Source organism: Convolutriloba macropyga, chromosome 2 (genome assembly GCF_964194025.1).
Source record: "Convolutriloba macropyga chromosome 2, txConMacr16.3, whole genome shotgun sequence".
Taxonomy (NCBI): domain Eukaryota; kingdom Metazoa; phylum Xenacoelomorpha; order Acoela; family Convolutidae; genus Convolutriloba; species Convolutriloba macropyga.
This window is the reverse complement of record NC_134469.1, coordinates 39,120,031-39,140,321: the sequence shown is the minus strand read 5'-3', so window position 1 is coordinate 39,140,321 and position 20,291 is coordinate 39,120,031. Positions and strand designations below refer to the sequence as shown.

The 20,291-nt window shown below is 38.9% G+C and overlaps 1 protein-coding gene across 9 annotated transcripts in view; it reads right to left on the bottom strand.

Annotated features, from left to right (window-relative positions):
• LOC142358650 (multiple epidermal growth factor-like domains protein 8) overlaps positions 1-20,291 on the bottom strand; it is a 142,603-nt gene that overhangs the window by 28,934 nt on the left and 93,378 nt on the right. For 8 of the 9 annotated variants that reach the window (XM_075410125.1, XM_075410127.1, XM_075410126.1 and 5 more), the window contains 4 exons: positions 20,201-20,266; positions 19,004-19,174; positions 8,281-12,872; positions 4,496-5,459 (listed from right to left, as the gene is read on the bottom strand). In XM_075410125.1, coding sequence (XP_075266240.1) covers positions 4,496-5,459; positions 8,281-12,872; positions 19,004-19,174; positions 20,201-20,266 — 5,793 coding nt within the window. The remainder of the gene's footprint in view (positions 1-4,495; positions 5,460-8,280; positions 12,873-19,003; positions 19,175-20,200; positions 20,267-20,291) is intronic. The other variant, XM_075410128.1, reaches the window with a different exon arrangement.

Below are 20,291 nucleotides of genomic sequence, written 5' to 3'. Positions count from 1 at the left end.
AAATTGTTTTTCAAAGATAACTTCAAAAAAACGAAAAGTCGTAAATAAATGAATTTTGACCAAAAAATTATTTAACTTGATATCACATACGCTAGCCTGGGATGTCCTCAAAAAAGTCAAAAACTGTCTGAAAAAAAAAGTGGCGCAAGCATAAGTTCTCCCATTTTTTTTCAAAAAATGCGGGGAAAAATACTTCCGCAATTTCGTGATTTAATGGATTTATAAAAAGGGATATTTCAACTTTCGTCAATGATCACAAACATAGTTTGGCTCAAAATTAAAACACAATCGACAGAACGCCGGAACCGTCTTCTAATTCGTGCAACATGAAATCTAGAATCAATTATATCCAAGAGAAACCGATCTGAAAACAAAAAGACATCAGACAAAAAACCAAGAGTATAAAATCTGATATTGCTCAAAATAATACGGCACACATTTTTGGTCATTTTAGTGGCAGCAGACCAACAATTGTCTTCAAATGGTAAAAACGTATAAAACCAAAAACTCACCACGAGTCGTAAAAAACAACCTATTCTGTTTCCGCCCCTAAGCAAGGGCAAGTTACATTTACGCCCTTCCAGCGTCACGTGCTATTTTTCACATAGCAACTTGCTATATAACAAAAAAGCGCGCGTAACAAAAAACAGTGCATGGGGGGCAATAGATTCAAATACACTAATTTCTACAAACTTCACTGGTTTGTTTCACATAGATGAATATAACTGGCAGATTGCCAGAAAATAGCCGCGGTAGCTTCGTAGATCTGCAGTCTCAAAAAACAGTAAAAAACAGACCATATTACTCTCCGTTAAATGATGAGATGCTAAAATTTTATTAGGACTCTGTACAGGTTATTGCCGCCTCTATAAGCTGCTCTCAATTTACATTAATTTAGAGTGACAAACATTCACTTGACCTTATCTCTTTGAAGTAATGTGAAAAGTCCATTTCAAAGTGAGGAAGTCATCTTTGGGTGCAGTAAGTCATGTGTGAAAACAACAAAGAAATTAACATCTTTTAAAACTCAAAAGTCAAACTGATTACCTCTAAGTCAAAGTAAACTGTTTTCCATACCCTCTACTTTTCTCAGGAAGAACGTTTTGTTCAAAAATATTGGTAAATGTGGCTGCAGAAATTACAGTAGTTTTTTAAAAAAGTTTTGTTTGTCTAGATAACCAAGAACGAACCGAAAAACCAGTAAGAAAACAACAGCTCCACGGATTCAGTATAAACTTTCTGATTTCAAGCTATTCCTAACCTGTCGTAACACTTTGTTTCCTCAATACAAAACACTGGAATCGGAATTAATTAAAAAAAAATCGTCAGTTTCAATTTTATGGCTTACATCATCAACGAGAAAAATTGGCTTACATTTTTTCAAGATTATTCTTGCAACATCCCTAAATGTTATTTCTGTCGAATGAAAGAATTAAATAGCATGAAGAGAAAAAAACTTAGGTAATTGTATAAACAGGCGGCAAAATCGGGTTAAACGAATCAATCTAGTTGAGAAATTCATAAACGTAGCAGGTTGAATCCCGGAAAAATATTCAAGCAAAGAACAACAAAGCAAAAGAAATTTTGACCATCTAAATAATTTCGTAACTACTGACGTGTTCTGCTAACGGCAAAGCAGAAAAGGATACACAATTGAGAAACTAAAGTTAAGTTTAATATTTGAAACCTGTGGGCTTAGAGTAATCGATAATCAAGTTGATACACAGAATGAGCTAAGAACCCGGATGATGCATATGATAAAATAGTTGAAAGATTATGGAGAGCTGAAAAACTGAAGAAAATTAGCAAAACCGATTTGGTTTTCGAAAACCTGTGCAGTTCACTTGATCCAAAACATGCTTATTAATTCTAGCCTTAAAAAACATTAAAATACAAAGCATAAAAAATGTATGAGACTTATTTAGGTTACGTACAAGAAAGTTCAAAAGGAACTTGATATACTTTACGGGAGAGCCATTAGGACAACGTAGCTATTTGAGTTTCGAACAGAGAGACGGAAGAGTTGAAGTCCGAATTATTTCAAATTGCTTAAATTTAAAACTCGACAAAGCTGTCATCAACAGCAAAGAACACAGATCAAAATAGAAAACAAATTAGAACAAAACTGAAAAAGTAAAAGGTTCTGAATTGAAAAAAGTATCGTTTCTAAGCAGGTTATCTCAATGCGCATATATGAATCTAAATGCACTAAAAATTACTTCCTTTCAATACGAATTGTCATCAACGATAATCAGGGAAGTTGCCGAAAAGGAATGAATAGGAGAACTAGAATTAAAATGTCGAGTTTTCCTTTCAAAAAAATTATTTTGAGAATCTATCATCAGAACCAAAGTGATTCACGCAATTGGAATTAGGCACTCATGGAATTAGGTTGTTGCTTTTAAATAACAGTCTTGACGAAGAATAATATTGAAAAATGGATAACACTAGAAGCACCAGTCCAAGCACGGCACTTCAAAAATCGCGGAATATTTATTTTTCTCTTAACTCGAAAATAGCTGTCCGCGCTCTGAAGACTGAAGTTATTTGTTACCTGTGCTACCTCAGTGTGATTACCCGTTCTGCTACCTGATGTGATTTTTCAAAGAATAACAACTAACTTTCTCCATGTTTATCAAGACTTAAACAAGGATGTCTAAAAACTGAACGTTGGATAAGAAATTAGAGTAAGCCAGGTGAGGGACGGTTTAAAAATTCAATAAATGTCTAGAAATTCGCTAAAAATTTGTCTCAGTTTTTCTTCTCAAAAAATGCAATTTCGCATTTCTACAAATTGGAGACCTTGAAAAAACAGGAAAACTTCGAAAGATACCTTCGAAAAAACCACTAGTTGTCATAAGAAACTGAATTTTGACAAAAAAATGATTCAACTTGATACCACATATGCTAGCCTGGGAAGTCGAAACTGTCTGAACAACAAAAGTGGCGCAAGCATAAGTTTTCCCTTATATTTTTTCAAAAAACGGTGGGAAAAAGACATCACAAACGGGTGATTTACTGGATTTAATTACGTATATTTAAATTTTCGTCAATGATCACAAACATAGTTGGGCTCAATATTAAAACACAATCGACAGAACGCCGGAACCGACTTCAAATTTGTGCAACATGAAATCTAGAAAACATGAAATTTATATCCAGGAGAAACCGATCTGAAAACAAAAAGACATCAAACATAAAACCAAGAGTATATAGTCTGATATTGCTCAAAATAATACGGCACACATTTTTGGTCATTTTAGTGGCAGCAGACCAACAATTGTCTTCAAATGGTAAAAACGTAGAAAACCAAAAACTCACCACGAGTCGTAAAGAAACAATCTATTCTGTTTCCGCCCCTCAGCAAGGGCATGTTACCTTTACGCCCCTCCAGGCTCACATGCTATTTTTCACATAGCAACGTGCTATATAACAAAAAAAGTGGGCGTAACAAAAAACTGTGCATGGGGGACAGTAGATTCAAATACACTAATTTCTACAAACTTCACTGGTTTGTTTCACACAGATTAATATAACTGGCAGATTGCCAGAAAATAGCCGCAGTAGCTTCGTAGATCTGCAGTCTCAAAAAACAGTAAAAAAGACAGTTCAAATAAATACGCTCCATTAAAGGATGAGATGTTATAATTTTATTAGGAATCTGTACAGGTTATTGCCGCCTCTATAAGCTGCTCTCAAATTACATTAATTTAGAGTGACACACATTCACTTGACCTTATCTCTTTGAATTAATGTGAAGAAAAGTCCATTTCAAAGTGAGGAAGTCAATTTTGATTGAGGTAAGTCATGTGTGATCAAAACTAAATCACGCAAATGAACAAAAACTCTCCACTAAGAGTGAGAAAAGAGATCACGCGTGCACTTGTTAAAATTGCATGAACAAATGAACAAAAAGCAGATTTGAAGTGGTTCTGACGTCACATGTTCGAAACAAAAATGTTGACGAAATAAAACAAACCGACTAACGCCGAAAAAATTGCTCTCGGCGGCGCAAATTAATTCAGGGGCTGTAGCCTCCATAAATTTTTTCTTGAGTGCAAAACCATCGACCGACGGTAGAATTCGAACCCAGACCTCCTGAGTCCGATTCCGTAATCTCGACAGAGGCATCAACCACTACGCTATCAGTGCCTGTCATCATCTCCCAAACAATCGTTTTGTTTAAACAGCAAACTTTATTTCGGAGTGAGAGCATTTGAAATCACTCAAAAATCAAGAAGAAGTGCGTGAAAGAGTCGCCTGAGAAGTCAAAGATTATTCTGAAAAAAGCCGCGAAACGGTCAAGCGAAAAATTTGCAAAAAAGACACGTTTAAAATAATTGCGTCTCATTCGAGAGCAATTAAAAGGCTATCGGGATGACTATCGCTGTGCGGCTATTCAACAAGAATTATCTACATAGGTCAGTGCTAACAAAATTGTGCAGACAGAAACGAAGAGAGTGCCAACGCGCTCTGCTATAACAGCCAAACTTACCGTTAAAGGTGACACATCCGATAGCTTGTTGGTGAAGTGGCAGATAGAGGTTTTGTTATTGCACAGATCCAGACAACTCTTGCAACGTCTTTCTGGCAATACTTTTGTATTTGTGGCGACTCCATAATACGTAGCATTACACTTATCACATTTTGAGCTCTCGGAATTCGTACTGAACAAGCATTTAGTACAGTACTTTGGGCTTTCGGAGGTTTTTTCAATATCACAGTTGCTGTTCCCATTGCACTGACATTCCTCCATACATGTTTCTCCGGCAAATCCAAAGTCACAATCACACACATCTGGAGCTGAACAAGTGCCGTGGGGTCCACATGCTGGGTCACATTGAGGTTCGCATATATTGTTAGTATTGTTACGCTTGTATTTCTCTTTGCAAAGGCATAAATAGCCCAGATGACAGCTTTCCTTGTCGCGCTTGCAATCTTTACACTCCTCCCGATCCAAATCACAGTCGTGGTGCCCATTTCTGCATTCATTTTCATCGCTACATGACTGATAGCCCCATTGGTGCCCCGACAGACCATCGAATTCTCCAGGAAGCTGTCCTATGGGAGGTCCATAGCCACCACGAGATCCCGAATTGGCTGATTCGTCGCGTTCTTGAATGAATGCTGAGATCACAGAATCACTTGTACACCGTCCCCCTTCTGAGTTAGGCCCATCAAGATTACCGGCCAGACAAATGCCCCGACCTCCAATTTCAGGATTTGAGCTTTGCAGAGAGCAATAGCCGCAATGTCTCATATTAACACAATCAATACATCTCGAAAACGATTCGCACGGTTTCGGGCACTGCTCAGCAGATCCACGCACGACCATGTCGCAAACACCGTCCAGACATAAAACGGGCTCAAATGTGGGAGAAATACATCTATCAAGACCAGTAGCCCAGAAACAGCTTCGCCATCCTGAATCTGAGCCTCCAGGTGCATCCAAGCATGACCTGTGTACAAAAATTCATCTCAAAATTATTCTTCCAGTAAAAAAAAACAGCAGAAAAAATCATCAATTTGTTGACGCTTTCTCCGAAAATGCTTTGGAAAGTTCAAAATACAACCAAATAAAACATAGCCGGCTGATTGCCGGAAAATAGGCGCGATAGACGCTCGTGGCCTACCATGAATTGAAAACAGCTGGCAGATTTCCAGAAAATAGCCGCAATAGATTCGTAGATCGGCAGTCTAAAAAAAAACATTAAAAAAGACAGACCAAAAAAATTCGTCTTTTCATTGAAGGCTGATCTGTTATATTTTGATTAAAAATCTGTATAAGTTATTGCTGCCTCTATTAGCTTATCTTAAATAACCTTCATTTAGAGTGACACACACCTATTTAACCTTATCTCTTTGAAGTTAAGTAAATCAAAGTCAATTTCAAAGTGAAGTCATTTTTGAGAGTGAGGTAAGTCGTGTGACCAAAAATTTAATCACGCGAATGAACAAAAGACTCGCTCCACTAAGAGCGAAAAATGACGTCACGCATGCAACTCAGTTGAAATTGCATGAACGAATGAACAAAAAGTGGCTGTGACGTCAAATGGTCGTAACAAAAATCATGACGACGAAACAAAAAAACATAGCAGGACAAGTCCTGACGTACAATTCAAAGAATTATCATTGACTAAACAGAAAACAAGACCTAGAACGGATGGATTGGGAAAACCATTTAGAAAAAAATCGGATCCAAAAAATCGAAAAAACAGTAAAAATCAAAGTGAAATTGCCGCATGTGAACAAAAAAAACCACTTGCGAGAAAACGAATTTTTGTTCAAACACCGTTTTCTCACTCTACTTTAAATTTAGAGCTAAAAAATTTCACGCCACAAAACCACTCGCTTTTTCTTTCCACTTCCTGTTTTGGCGTGACCAAAATCACTACTCCAATTTGACTTCAAAAATCATGAAAATGTGTGAACATATCTTAAAAAAAAGACAGCGCCCCAGTACAATTCAAATTTTTTGAATTGTAAAAAACACCAAGAGAAGGCCAATAATAGCCCCAGCTATCGCTGTGCGGCTATTAACAACTAAAGAAATAAGATTGACAGATCGAACACCAGCTTTTTGATAGACCAGTACTTTTTGGGTTAGATTCGGACAGTAATTTTTATGAGACCCATTTGCTCTACAAGGAATTTAACACTTGATATTGTAATCAAACCAGTAATCTAACTGACCAGCAGCTCAAGCGAACAATGCCAGCCAAAACACAAACAAAATCAACTCAAAGAAATTGAGAAACAAACAACTAAACAAAAATACTCATTGCTAAAACTCTAGTAGCTTTTATCCAAGGAAAAATTTGATCCCTTTAAATATACCTATTTAAAATATGCGTTCAAAACCCATTTTCGTTTCTCAAATAGGTAGAGCATTATTTCTGCACGACCTGAAAAAAATTCATTTGCCCTTGAAGATCGATTAACTCGAAAATGACGGAATTTTTTTCGAAAAGAAATTAATTGCAAATTTTAATGAAATGTTGCTGAAAACCGTGACATTAAAATCTTCAGAATCAATTCTGTGTCTCTAGAGGCTATCCAGTAACCCAATTCTAGCCTTAACAAAATCATTGGCTCAAAGATCGATAAGCAATGATTTTTTAAAAAAAAATTCAAGAAAGACTTTCTTTCTATTAAAATGTTGAAAACCATTCAATTGCCCCCTAGCAGCTATTTAATAACATACTATCAAACCCTGGAGGAGTTTATCGGGCTTCTGAGGCAAGAAAATCTGAAAAGAGAAATGTTTTTAAACAACTTGAAAAAAATTGCAAATTTTATCAAAAAATTTTTAATATTCGAAATGTTAAATTGTTGCAGTAATTTTTTATCAGACCGTGAAATATGTTTTCTGGCACTTGAGAATGGACAAAAATTAAAAAAAAATGACAAAAACTTTAGGAAACCTTAAAAAAATTGCAGATTTTATCGAAAAATTGCTAAAATTCGAGACATTAAAATGTTGAAAACCAATCCATTATTACCAGAAACTATGCAGTGCCCTATTATCAAACCTTAGAGGAGATTTCATAGCCCCTGAAGTTGGAAAAACTCAAAAAAAGATTCAAAAAAAAAATTGCAAAAATTAGTATCATTTTGCTTTTTTGTGTTTGTAGTACCAAAACATATAGCTCATAAAATGGTCATAACAAGTAATTTTGTCTCGCAAAAGGCCTTCGTCACCTTCAACCTAAGACTAATCAAACAAAAAACGATCAAAAACCACAAAGAAAAACATGAAAAATTGCACCATTTTGAGCCCCAAAAACTCCTAAAAATGACCTTTTAACCTTAAATTAAGACCGTTCAAGCAGCTGCACCACTCTAAGCACTTGAAGGACTACTAAAGCCCATTTTGGGCTCCTAATGAAACTTAATGCCCGCTGGGCTTTACCTGTTTATCCCGTTTTGAAAGATCAAAGTTATTGAATAATGTGTGAACACATCTTAGAAAAAAACACAGCGCACCAATACAACCCAAATTCTTTGAATTGTAAAAAAAAATTAGGAGCGCAATAAAAGCCACCTAGAATTGCTGACGCGGCAATTAAAAATGTAAATAGCAGAATCTTGACATTGCATAAATAGACGGTCTACTTCTTCAGCGCAAACGCAGCCGAAATAAAGCTGTCAAGAACAAGAGACAACCAAGTTTTAAGAGCTTAAAAAACCACTTGGCGCATTTGCACACTTGTTATTACAATCTGGATTGAGCTAGATATAATCCAACTGCCTCGAGAAAACAGCAGTGGAGAAACATACTTGCAGTCCAGATACTCCGAGCATCTCTTGGGGCAGGTCTCCAAAGTACTTGATCCTCCAAAATCCAAATCGTTCTTTGTCACGATGTTCGTGTAGTACTTTTGACAACTCCAGTCGAAAATGGGCCTGGAATTGATAACTTGCTTGGCTCCCTCAAAATGAGACTCACTTCTGGCATTTTGGGTAAAGATGCATTCAGGAGTCGGGTTCCCATTTGCTTTCTGGGCTTCCAGAAGTTTTAGCCGTTCATTCACCGCCACGCACTGCGAGCAAGTACTGGCCACACACACGCTCTGCTCCGGACAAGACTGTTGATTAGTAAATATCTGGTAATCAGATTCTAGCGACCCCCTGCAATTTACATTGAGCGAACTGCATGAAAGAGTTGCGGACATGCAACGTTGTACCTGACACTTTTTGCACCACACACAAGGTGAGGCCGATTTCAAAAAAGGATCTGGTGATAGACACTCGTTGCAACTTGTTAGTTGCTCACACGCAGGCTTCAGGCGCACTGCAGTGGAGAGAGCCGTAGAATGACAGACATTTTTGATTCGATTATTAGGATTGGGTTTACAGTTAAAAGAATTTTCTTTATATTGCACACAAGATTGCTTTTCAAGAGGGCAATACATACACCCAGATACTTTCCAACATCTTTCTGCAGCTATGCTATCTTCCGCGTATTCATCTCTCCTGCTCATTAAATTGCAAATGTCTGTAGGCATCTCCAAACTGACAACCCGCGATAAATAGCGCCCATTGAAACCTCCGAATATGTACACTTTGTTTTTGAGTGCAACCGCATCGTGTCCCACAACCGGTTCCCAAAGACCCAAATTTACAAAACTGTCACTGGGCAAATTGATGTCAGGGATGAGCCATGTGTTACAAGTAAACTGATAAATGAAAGTCTTGTTGGTAAAATCATGATCGTGAGTTCTGCCTCCTAACACCAACATGTAATTGTTCACAATAACTGACTTATGAAGCATCATTTTTGGTGGATTTCTGCTGTCTCTCGGCTTTACTATGGTCCATGTTGCCTGCCACTGTGACAAGTCGTTGCCGTAATTCTGAATTGTAACGATAAATAAGACCCGACTCAAGTCTACCTTCTGCGATCCCCAGGTATCGTAAAGCAGACCACCATAGACGTAAAAAGCTTTTGAGAATTTATAAAACACAGTTGAATGGCAGTAAATTCCTAATGGAAAATCTCCCTTAATTTGCAAAGGCACAAATTCGTTGCGTTGCACATGATAAAGAATCGTCATATTGTTGTAACCCTCATCTGGCGAGTAACCTCCAATGATTAACAGCACACTGTGTTCAATATCTCTTCCTAATTCTGCAGCTGTCATAGTGTGACCCACTAATTTTGGAACCCAACTAGGCACTTCGACGTAGTTCATAGACAAAGAAGAGTCCGCGAGGGTGCCAGCTGCAGAGTCTGGCATGGATCCTGACTTAGATGACAGATACTGGACTTGCATGCTACCACTAATGGAAAGTCCGCTGCCAAACCCCCCATAAATGTAAACTGCGTCAACCTTTCGAACGGTTCCCACACTAGGATCTTGTTTCTCTACCTGGACCAAAGCTGCAGCTGAAAGTGAATAGTGTATGTTATTGTGCAAGCCAGCATTTGTAAAGAAACTCAAGGATCGTTTTATTGAATTGAAAGTCATTATTCGAGGTGGTGACGTAGCAGACTTGGCCAGATATCCTCCGATTATAAAAATTTGACTTCCAACCGCCACCATACTGTGTCCACTACGTGCTTTGTCCGAATTACTTTCCGTGTCCTCCAACAAATCATCGTACTCTAAATTGAACCTTGCAAGCTTGGTTTCAGAATGCTCGGTGCAATTTTCTCCCCAGTACTGAGGCTTACAATCACACAGACCATTTGGCTGGCATACTCCGTTGTTGGCACACGGCCTTCCAGCAGAATCGTCGCAAAGTCGAACCCGGCATAAACTTCCACCCCAACCATTGGCACACGTGCAGACTGACCCACCTGTACTGCCGGCTCCAGAAGTGACTTTGAAATGTTCTTTATCGGGACATGGCTCCGTCAACACTGTATGTTCGGCTTCAAAAAACTGTAGACTATTTATTCCCGTTCCCTCTCGTTTTTTCGTATTGAATACAATTGTCATCGCTCCTGTATCGGCTATCACAACACGTTCTGGCGTCTGGTCTGATGTTGTTCGGCCACAGAAAGAGCCCAAAAGCTTCGAAGTGGACGAACCAGATGGAGTTTGCATCGCAGAAGGTGAGTCATCAAGGCCACCCGTGTCGCCACTCAAGCCATTCATGTTGCTCGGCTCCCCATCATACACATTGACGAACTGGTAGTTACACATCACATTAATTCGCGTTATCGTCAAAACCATCTTAGGAATGAACGAAGGCTGTTTGTCCTGTAATCCTGCTTGTTTCTTGTGAGTTATTTTCCAAATACACGAGGATACATTTTTTGCATTTGTGATCTCACTGCCACCTTTAGAACCCAGATAGATGATGCCCTCCGTATTAGTCAGAACAGCTTGTCCACTAGAGCAGCCTTTGTAGCAGATGCCTCCGTTCCTTGGGTCTCCGTAATAACTCTCGTCACATTTCTCACAGTTACGACCAATGGTGTTGTTAACACAACTACACTCTCCTTTCTCATTACAGCCGGTGCCGTGATCGTTACATCTACACTTTTCACATTGTCCCGTTTTATTTCTGAAGAACATCTCCGAACAAAACTGACATTTTGATCCCCAGTAGCCTTCCACACAAGGTCCACACACTCCAACTTTGGTACAGTTGGCACGCATGTTACATCCACAGTCGATGCTGCAGTCCTTGCCTGTGTATCCTTGTTTGCACTCACACACAGTATCATTTACACAACCTCCATGCACACAAGAGGGATTACATGTCTCTTTGCACTGCAATGTGGCCTCCTTCCAAGTAGTCCCCTTTCTACAAGCACATTCGTATTTTCCCGGATTGCTTTTACTCTTTTCGCACGTTTTGGGTGCCTCGCAGTAGTCATCCCTACCTTTGCAGTTCTTCTCAGGGCACACACTGTAAGTGTAGTTGAACTTGGCTTTCACTCCGTTCAGCCTCGAATGACAGAAAGCATTCTGATCAGCACTGTCGGGTAGAAAGCCTCCCGACACACACATTCCTTCCCCACTCTTGTAATAGCAAAAGCCGCACCCGTATTGATTCGTACAACTGTCGCAAGTGCTGTGCTGGCTGCAGTCTTTGCACTGCTCATCTACGTCAGGTGACTTTGCGTCCACCCAGGACTTGCATGATCCATACGGAAATGAGGTCAGGTATGATTGGAATGGAAAGCAAACAGGGGGGTCATTACACCACGCGCAATGAGACGCAATCTGGCTGCTGGCCGTGCATGCGGAACAATTCCTTCGTTTGATACAGGGCTCAAAACACTCGTTAGCATTAGTAGGGTTGTTGCCTAAAATTTCATGGCCTTCTGGTGGCCTCTCAATGCACCTAGCAGTGTCAACTTTCATCGAATTCCCGGGATTTTGCCACCAAATACATTGACCGTTGTTATCTCTATCTACACAAGACAAGCAATTGGTGAAATCAGAACAGTTTACACAATGCTGAGGAGTAATGGTCAGTGTTAAGGTTGTTGCTGATTTGTGATAGCACCGAGCTACCGCTGGTCGATCACGCGACGAGAACCAGCCACAAGCTGCATTTCGAAGACAAGCGAAGCAGGATTTTTGGGCGTTGCATTCGTCCACAGACCAAGTTTCCGGGGCGAAAACATAAGAGCTTGGGATGACTGCCAAGGAGTTCTCAACTCCAGAGAGCTTGAGAGACAATTGGAATTTGAAGTCTTTGCCGTTAAGAGCAAGGGGATGGAGCATCTGCTCAAAGTTAACTTTTACATTTGAGTATGCCTCTTGCATGGGAGTGAGGCAAACAATGTTTTCCACAGATGAATCTCCAATGCACTTTGCTGCATCCACATAAGCTTGCTCATTTGACACCGTAATAGTCTGGCTTAGACGACTTGTCGTGCCAAGAAGTCTGAACTTTTTATCCCGATCGTTGGCTTGGAATGATACGTTGAGCGACGTATTGAATAAAATATATGCATCTTCGTTATTCGCGTTAATCGCCGAATCCCAAAAACTCTTAGATAGCTTCAATTTTTCCAGTGCAAAAGAATCATTCCTCTCCACTTTGGGCAGGAAATAGATTCCATGTGGGTAAATGCCATTACGCGGAAACTGATGCTCTTCCAAAATAATGCCCCGAAAATTTTCAGCTTTCTGACATGCGTCAAAAGTGTCAATGAATGGAACTCGTTTGGTCATTGGATCTACATTTAGGTCAAGGAATCCCCGCCATTGTTCTATCTCTGCTTGTTTGATGCACTTGGAGATTTCTTCTTTGGGCATGCACTTGTGTGCGTGAGAGCACCAGCCACAACTCACTTGATTGGGTTGTCCAGATCCCCACAGAGCACACGACTGACAGTCGGTCAGGGCAGAACAAACTCCAGGACAGTAGCTCCGGTCGAAGTTCTCTTCAGAACCGCAAATTTTCTAAACGAAAAGTAATAGTTTATTAGCATGTTGGGAGCTTTATTGCCGTCCCTTTAAGACTTGTGAGCTTCCCAACAGGCTCTTCTCTTTATTTAAATTAAATTTAAGAGTCCGACACCCAGTGAACTGCTCTTCAAAAGACTGGGGGCACTTCTGCAACAATTTAATCAGGATAAACTTAATAATTGACTGTGCTGCTCCGGCAAATTTAAATATTTTGACAGCTGTACGTTGTGTAAAATCAGACAAGAAACAAAAAAGCTAACAAAATGGATCTCAAGTCCTCATCGCAATAAAAAATTATATGCTTTAAAACAAAGCTTGAATCATAAACTTATTTCTGGAAACATACAGAATAAATCATTTTTGTTCTCCACGTGATTTGAAATATTCTTCAGAGATCACCACTAGACGAGCATCTGCTATTTGGTAGTTCTGAATGGTCAATTGATCGTGAACTATTGTAAATTGTGAAGCAGTAGTAATCTGCCTTCAGAAATTGAATTAACAAAGCTGGCAGATTGTCGGAATAGCAGCGAAAGAATAGACCTGCGTGCCACATAAGAAATAGAAACAGATACAGATCTAAATTCAAAAAAATTGGCGCCGCTCAAAAAACTGGTAAAATACATTCAGCGATAAATTAATAAAGCTTGTAAAATTCATTCCGCAGAAGCCTCTTATCAGGGACCTTTACTGCACAAATGAGTTCCTTTGACCTTAAACAAATTCAAACTATACTTACGTTTTAAAGTGCAAAAGTCAGTTTATTGAGTGAGGTAAGTCACGCATGATCAAAATCTAATCACGCAAATAACCTAAACTTTTGCTAAAGCGAGTGAGAAATGACGTCACAAGCGCAAATGCCGTTAGTGAGAGGAAGAATTAATTCAGAAAATTTGACTCTTTCAGCGTTGATGTGTGAACAAACGTAGAACGAAAAAAGAGCGTCAGACGACGAAACAAAAAAACATAGCAGGACAAGTCCTGACGTACAATTCAAAGAATTTTCATTGACTATACAAAAAACTAGATCTGGAATGAACTATGAATGGATTGGGAGGACCATTTAGAAACAATCAGATCCAGAAAATTGAAAAATAGTAAAAACCAAAGTGAAATTGCCGCATGTGAACAAAAAACCATAGCGAGAAAGCGAATTTTTGTTCAAACACCGTTTTCTCACTCTACTTTAAAATTAGAGCGAAAAAAATTCACGACGCGAACCATTCGCTTTTTCGCTCCACTTCCTGTTTCGGCCAGACCAAAATCACCACTCCAAATTGACTTCAAAAATCATGAAAATGTGTGAACAGATCTTAAAAAACAGACAGCGCCCCAATACAATTCAAATTCATCGTAAAAAAAACCAAGAACACCGCAACATAGCTTCGCTCAGCTTACAGCTTCGCAGCTGTAAAAACATCGGATTAACGCATCTACGAGTCCTCTCGCGAATCAATCCGCCACCGGTGCCTCGCTATCCTACCTAAGCATGAGCTTTTCGAAACCAAGTGGCTACGCGATCTGGTGAGTGACACAAGACTGGAGTGCAAGCTATTTGAGAAAAATAAACGTAGGCTCGTACAGAGACGAGTCGATTTTGATGGTCGACCTTTTTGTTGAGTCCATCTTTTTTGCAAAGTATTCAATCCAATTCGGAGAAAGTCCAAATCAATATCACCTATTTCAATGATAGATACGTCGAAATCCAAATGGCGAGCATTTCTTCATGTTTAGCTAATGTTCTCTAGGGAATAGGTTTTCCTGTTCCAATTTACATGTGTAACCTAACATAGCCGGCAGATTGCCGGAACAGCTGCGAAAGAATAGACCTGCGTGCCATATAATAGATACAGATCTAAATAGAAAATTGACGCCCCTCAAAAAACTAGGTAAAAAACATTCAGCGATAAATTAATAAAGCTTGTTAAAAATTCATTCTGCAGAAGCCTCTTATTAGGGACCTTTACTGCACAAATGAGTCCCTTTGACCTTAAACAAATTCAAATTAATCATTAAAGTTTGAAGTTTTAAAGTGCAAAAGTCAGTTTATTGAGTGAGGTAAGTCACGCATGATCAAAATCAAATCACGCAAATAACCTAAAAACTTTTGCTAAAGCGAGTGAGAAATGACGTCACGCGCGCAAATGCCGTTAGTGAGAGGAAGAGGTCATTCAAAAAATTTGACTTTTTCGTCTTCGCTGTGTGAACAAATGCAAAACGAAAAAAGAGCGTCAGACGACGAAACAAAAAACATAGCAGGACAAATGCTGACTTACATTTCAAAGAATTTTCATTGACTTAACAGAAAACTAGACATAGAGCGGACTATGAAAGGATTGGGAAATCCATTTAGAAAAAAATCCGATCCAAAAAATCGAAAAAACAGAAAAAACCAAAGTGAAAGTGCCGCATGTGAACAAAAAACCATAGCGAGAAAGCGAATTTTTGTTCAAACACCGTTTTCTCACTCTACTTTAAAATTAGAGCAAAAAAAATTCACGACGCGAACCATTCGCTTTTTCGCTCCACTTCCTGTTTCGGCCAGACCAAAATCACCACTCCAAATTGACTTCAAAAATCATGAAAATGTGTGAACAGATCTTAAAAAACAGACAGCGCCCCAATACAATTCAAATTCATCGTAAAAAAACCAAGAACACCGCAACATAGCTTCGCTCAGCTTACAGCTTCGCAGCTGTAAAAACATCGGATTAACGCATCTAGGAGTCGTCTCGCGAATCAATCCGCCATAAGTTCCTTGCTATCCTACCCAAGCATGAGCTTTTCAAAACCAAGTGGCTACGCGAGCTGGTGAGTGCCACAAAAACTGGAGTGCAAGCTATTTGAGAAAAATAAACGTAGGCTCGTACAGAGGCAAGCCGATTTTGATGGTCGACCTTTTTGTTGAGTCCATCTTTTTGCAAAGTATTCAATCCAATTCGGAGAAAGTCCAAATCAATATCACCTATTTCAATGATAGATACGTCGAAATCCAAATGGCGAGCATTTCTTCATGTTTAGCTAATGTTCTCTAGGGAATAGGTTTTCCTGTTCCAATTTACATGTGTAACCTAACATAGCCGGCAGATTGCCGGAACAGCTGCGAAAGAATAGACCTGCGTGCCATATAATAGATACAGATCTAAATAGAAAATTGACGCCCCTCAAAAAACTAGGTAAAAAACATTCAGCGATAAATTAATAAAGCTTGTTAAAAATTCATTCTGCAGAAGCCTCTTATTAGGGACCTTTACTGCACAAATGAGTCCCTTTGACCTTAAACAAATTCAAATTAATCATTAAAGTTTGAAGTTTTAAAGTGCAAAAGTCAGTTTATTGAGTGAGGTAAGTCACGCATGATCAAAATCAAATCACGCAAATAACCTAAAAACTTTTGCTAAAGCGAGTGAGAAATGACGTCACGCGCGCAAATGCCGTTAGTGAGAGGAAGAGGTCATTCAGAAAATTTGACTTTTTCGTCTTCGCTGTGTGAACAAATGCAAAACGAAAAAAGAGCGTCAGACGACGAAACAAAAAACATAGCAGGACAAATGCTGACTTACATTTCAAAGAATTTTCATTGACTTAACAGAAAACTAGACATAGAGCGGACTATGAAAGGATTGGGAAATCCATTTAGAAAAAAATCCGATCCAAAAAATCGAAAAAACAGAAAAAACCAAAGTGAAAGTGCCGCATGTGAACAAAAAACCATAGCGAGAAAGCGAATTTTTGTTCAAACACCGTTTTCTCACTCTACTTTAAAATTAGAGCAAAAAAAATTCACGACGCGAACCATTCGCTTTTTCGCTCCACTTCCTGTTTCGGCCAGACCAAAATCACCACTCCAAATTGACTTCAAAAATCATGAAAATGTGTGAACAGATCTTAAAAAACAGACAGCGCCCCAATACAATTCAAATTCATCGTAAAAAAAACCAAGAACACCGCAACATAGCTTCGCTCAGCTTACAGCTTCGCAGCTGTAAAAACATCGGATTAACGCATCTAGGAGTCGTCTCGCGAATCAATCCGCCATAAGTTCCTTGCTATCCTACCCAAGCATGAGCTTTTCAAAACCAAGTGGCTACGCGAGCTGGTGAGTGCCACAAGAACTGGAGTGCAAGCTATTTGAGAAAAATAAACGTAGGCTCGTACAGAGGCAAGCCGATTTTGATGGTCGACCTTTTTGTTGAGTCCATCTTTTTGCGAAGTATTTAATCCAATTCGGAGAAAGTCCAAATCAATGTTATCACCTATTTCAATGATAGATACGTCGAAATCCAAATGGCAAGCATTTCTTCATGTTTAGCTCATCTCTAGGTAATAGGTTTTCCTGTTCCAACTTAGATGTGTAACCTAACATAGCCGTTAGATTGCCGGAATAGCTGCGAAAGAATAGACTTGCGTGCCATATAATAGATAGAAACAGATACAGATCTAAATAGAAAATTGACGCCCCTCAAAAAACTAGGTAAAAAACATTCAGCGATAAATTCATAAAGCTTGTTAAAATTAATTCTGCAGAAACCTCTTATTAGGGACCTTTACTGCACAAATGAGTCACTTTGACCTTAAACAAATTCAAATTAAACTTAAGTTTTAAAGTGCAAAAGTCATTTGATTGAGTGAGGTAAGTCACGTATCATCAAAATCTAATCACGTAAAAAACCTAAAAACTTTTGCTAAGGTGAGTCAGAATTGACGTCACGCGCGCAAATGCCGTGAAAAATTTGAATTTTTCAGCTTTGCTGTGTGAACAAGTGTAAAACGAAAAAAGAGCGTCAGACTACGAAACAAAAAACATAGCAGGACAAATCCTGACGTACAATTCAAAGAATTTTCATTGACTTAACAGAAAACTAGACCTAGAACGGACTATGAATGGATTGGGAAAACCATTTAGAAAAAAAAATCCGATCCAAAAAAATCGAAAAACAGTAAAAATCAAAGTAAAATTGCCGCATGTGAACAAAAAATCACTAGCGAAAAAGCAAATTTTTGTTCTAACACCGTTTTCTCACTCTACTTTAAAATTAGAGCAAAAAAATTTTACACCGCAAAACCACTCGCATTTTCGCTCCATTTCCTGTTTCGGCGTGACCAACATCACTACAATTTGACTTCAGAAATCATGAAAATGTGTGAACAGATCTTAAAAAAAAAGACAGCGCCCCAATACAATTCAAATTCTTTGAATTGTAAAAAAAACCAAGAGCACCGCAATATAGCTTCGCTCAGCTTACAGCTTCGCAGCTATAATAAAAAAGTTATTCAAAAAGTCAATTTACATATATAACATTCTGCCAACTTTTCGTACAAGCCACGGCTTGTGGAGAAGAAGGTCCCAAAGGTGCTTCAAATGACGTCATCACAGGTTAATATAAACCACTAATAAGATAAAGTGAAAAAATGGAGCCAATTTTGGCGCACTTTTAATTTGCATTACAGGGGTAAACTGCAGCCCATTGAGCAGAGGTGCTTAAAGCTGTGAATGGGGTTGCCTTTAAAATCCGGCATGGCAGTAGTATAAGTAAATGACTAGTAGTAACACTAGGGAGGGGGGGGGGGGGGGGGTCACGCACTGTAAAAAAACGACCCCCTCTAAATCTTTACATTTCGCCACTAAATCTCTAATATGAATATTAATACCCTCCCTTGGATGGGAGGGATCAATTCTAAAATTTTTTGAAAATTTGTATTTTCGGCCAAAAATGAGGGGGTCGTTTTTTTAGTGCGTGACCCCCCTAGTGTTACAACTAGTCATTTACTTATACTACTCATGGCTCACTAAGATTACGCCGTAACACTCAACTAAGAACTCAAAAATGGTGAGGCGAAAACTTTGCATTACAAAGACACGACTACAATAATTGCTTGTAACTGCGGTCGAGGTCAATTAAAAACTTTTGACAGCTCCCAGGCTAAAGTGATCAATCATGTTAGTAAGGCTGAAGTAAGATTGCGACAACTATCTTTCAGGAGTTAATTTGCAGCAATCTTCAATCTTGACATCAGTTGATTAGAATATTCCCTTTGCCTTTTTGGCAAAATATGCCGGAGAAATTAAGTTTTCATTCGAGTTGGAAAATCGGAGCAAATTGTTAGCGCAGATCAGAACAGACCAGTGGATGTGAGTTGCGATGGAGACAGCTGTCGATGCCCATGTTGTTCTTGTTACGACACCAGGCACATTCAGGGTGTCCTAAACACTCCCTCTCATTGTTCACTTTGGTACAAGGACTACTGCTACTGCCACTACCGCTGCCTCCAGCAGGTACCACCAGTTCAGACACCTAAATGAACCAATCCATAAGACAAATGAAAGCTACATTTGTTTCGACCTTGTTCCCCTTGTTACTCTTAACGCTGGATGCATGCAAAACATTTAGTTACCTCAAGATAATTCAATAACCAAAAAATGAAATTATCCAGCAGATAAGAGAAAAGCGATGAAAAGGCCAACACTTTATAACATTGAAAACTGTAGACTACATTACTGTCAAATTTTAAATCATTTTAGTTCTCGGCCACAAATAATTCTGCACCATTTCAGCAGATGCGCATCCGTAAAATATTAGGACAAAATTGATCACTGATCAATGACAGGTGATTCTTTTAAATCAGGAAGGAACTTCATTGTTAGTGAGGGGAATTAGTTTGACTCCTAATCTAATTACGAGGGTTCCCGTCAATTTCTGTGAAAACTGCTCCGATTGAGTGAGTCTTGATATAACTTGAGTGCCAACAGAGTAATTCTTATCTACTAAAGACAACGTCAACCATCGAGTATATACTGTACTGGCTCACAACAGAGATTCGCATACTTTACTCTTCAGCACCAAATCATCTTTACTTTTATAGAAACCGCCAGCTTCCGAAATGTTAAGACTTAATTGTTCACTATTGACAACAACGTGTTGCAACTTATTTCTGCATTCAGAACAAAACCCACTACCTCAGACTTCGGGACCATTGTTTATATACATCTATTTAACCAATTATCTGAAGAGAGGTGAAAAGTTGAGGCGAACTAATATAACACTGTACTTCATTAAAGGTATTTATGTATCTGCCCCGTGGTTAAGTTAACTTGACGTTACACATTTAGCAGCACATCAATTTATATTTGCAAAAACTTTAAGATCGAAAGGAAGCTGTCGTTTTCATGACATGTCATGTTATCATAAATCAACATCGATATCACTGACAACATATTGAGACTCTGCTGCGGCACACAAGCAGAGCTGACTGTTACAAATCGAAGCCCAGTGAGATTTACTTATGATATGTTCAGTCGCGTCAATGGGTGACTCACTTACCCGTCGGTTAGGCGAGGGTCGAGAGTGATTTCGAACGTAAATGGGCTCCTGCCCGGAGTTAAACATCTACAAGACACATTTATAGTTAGGG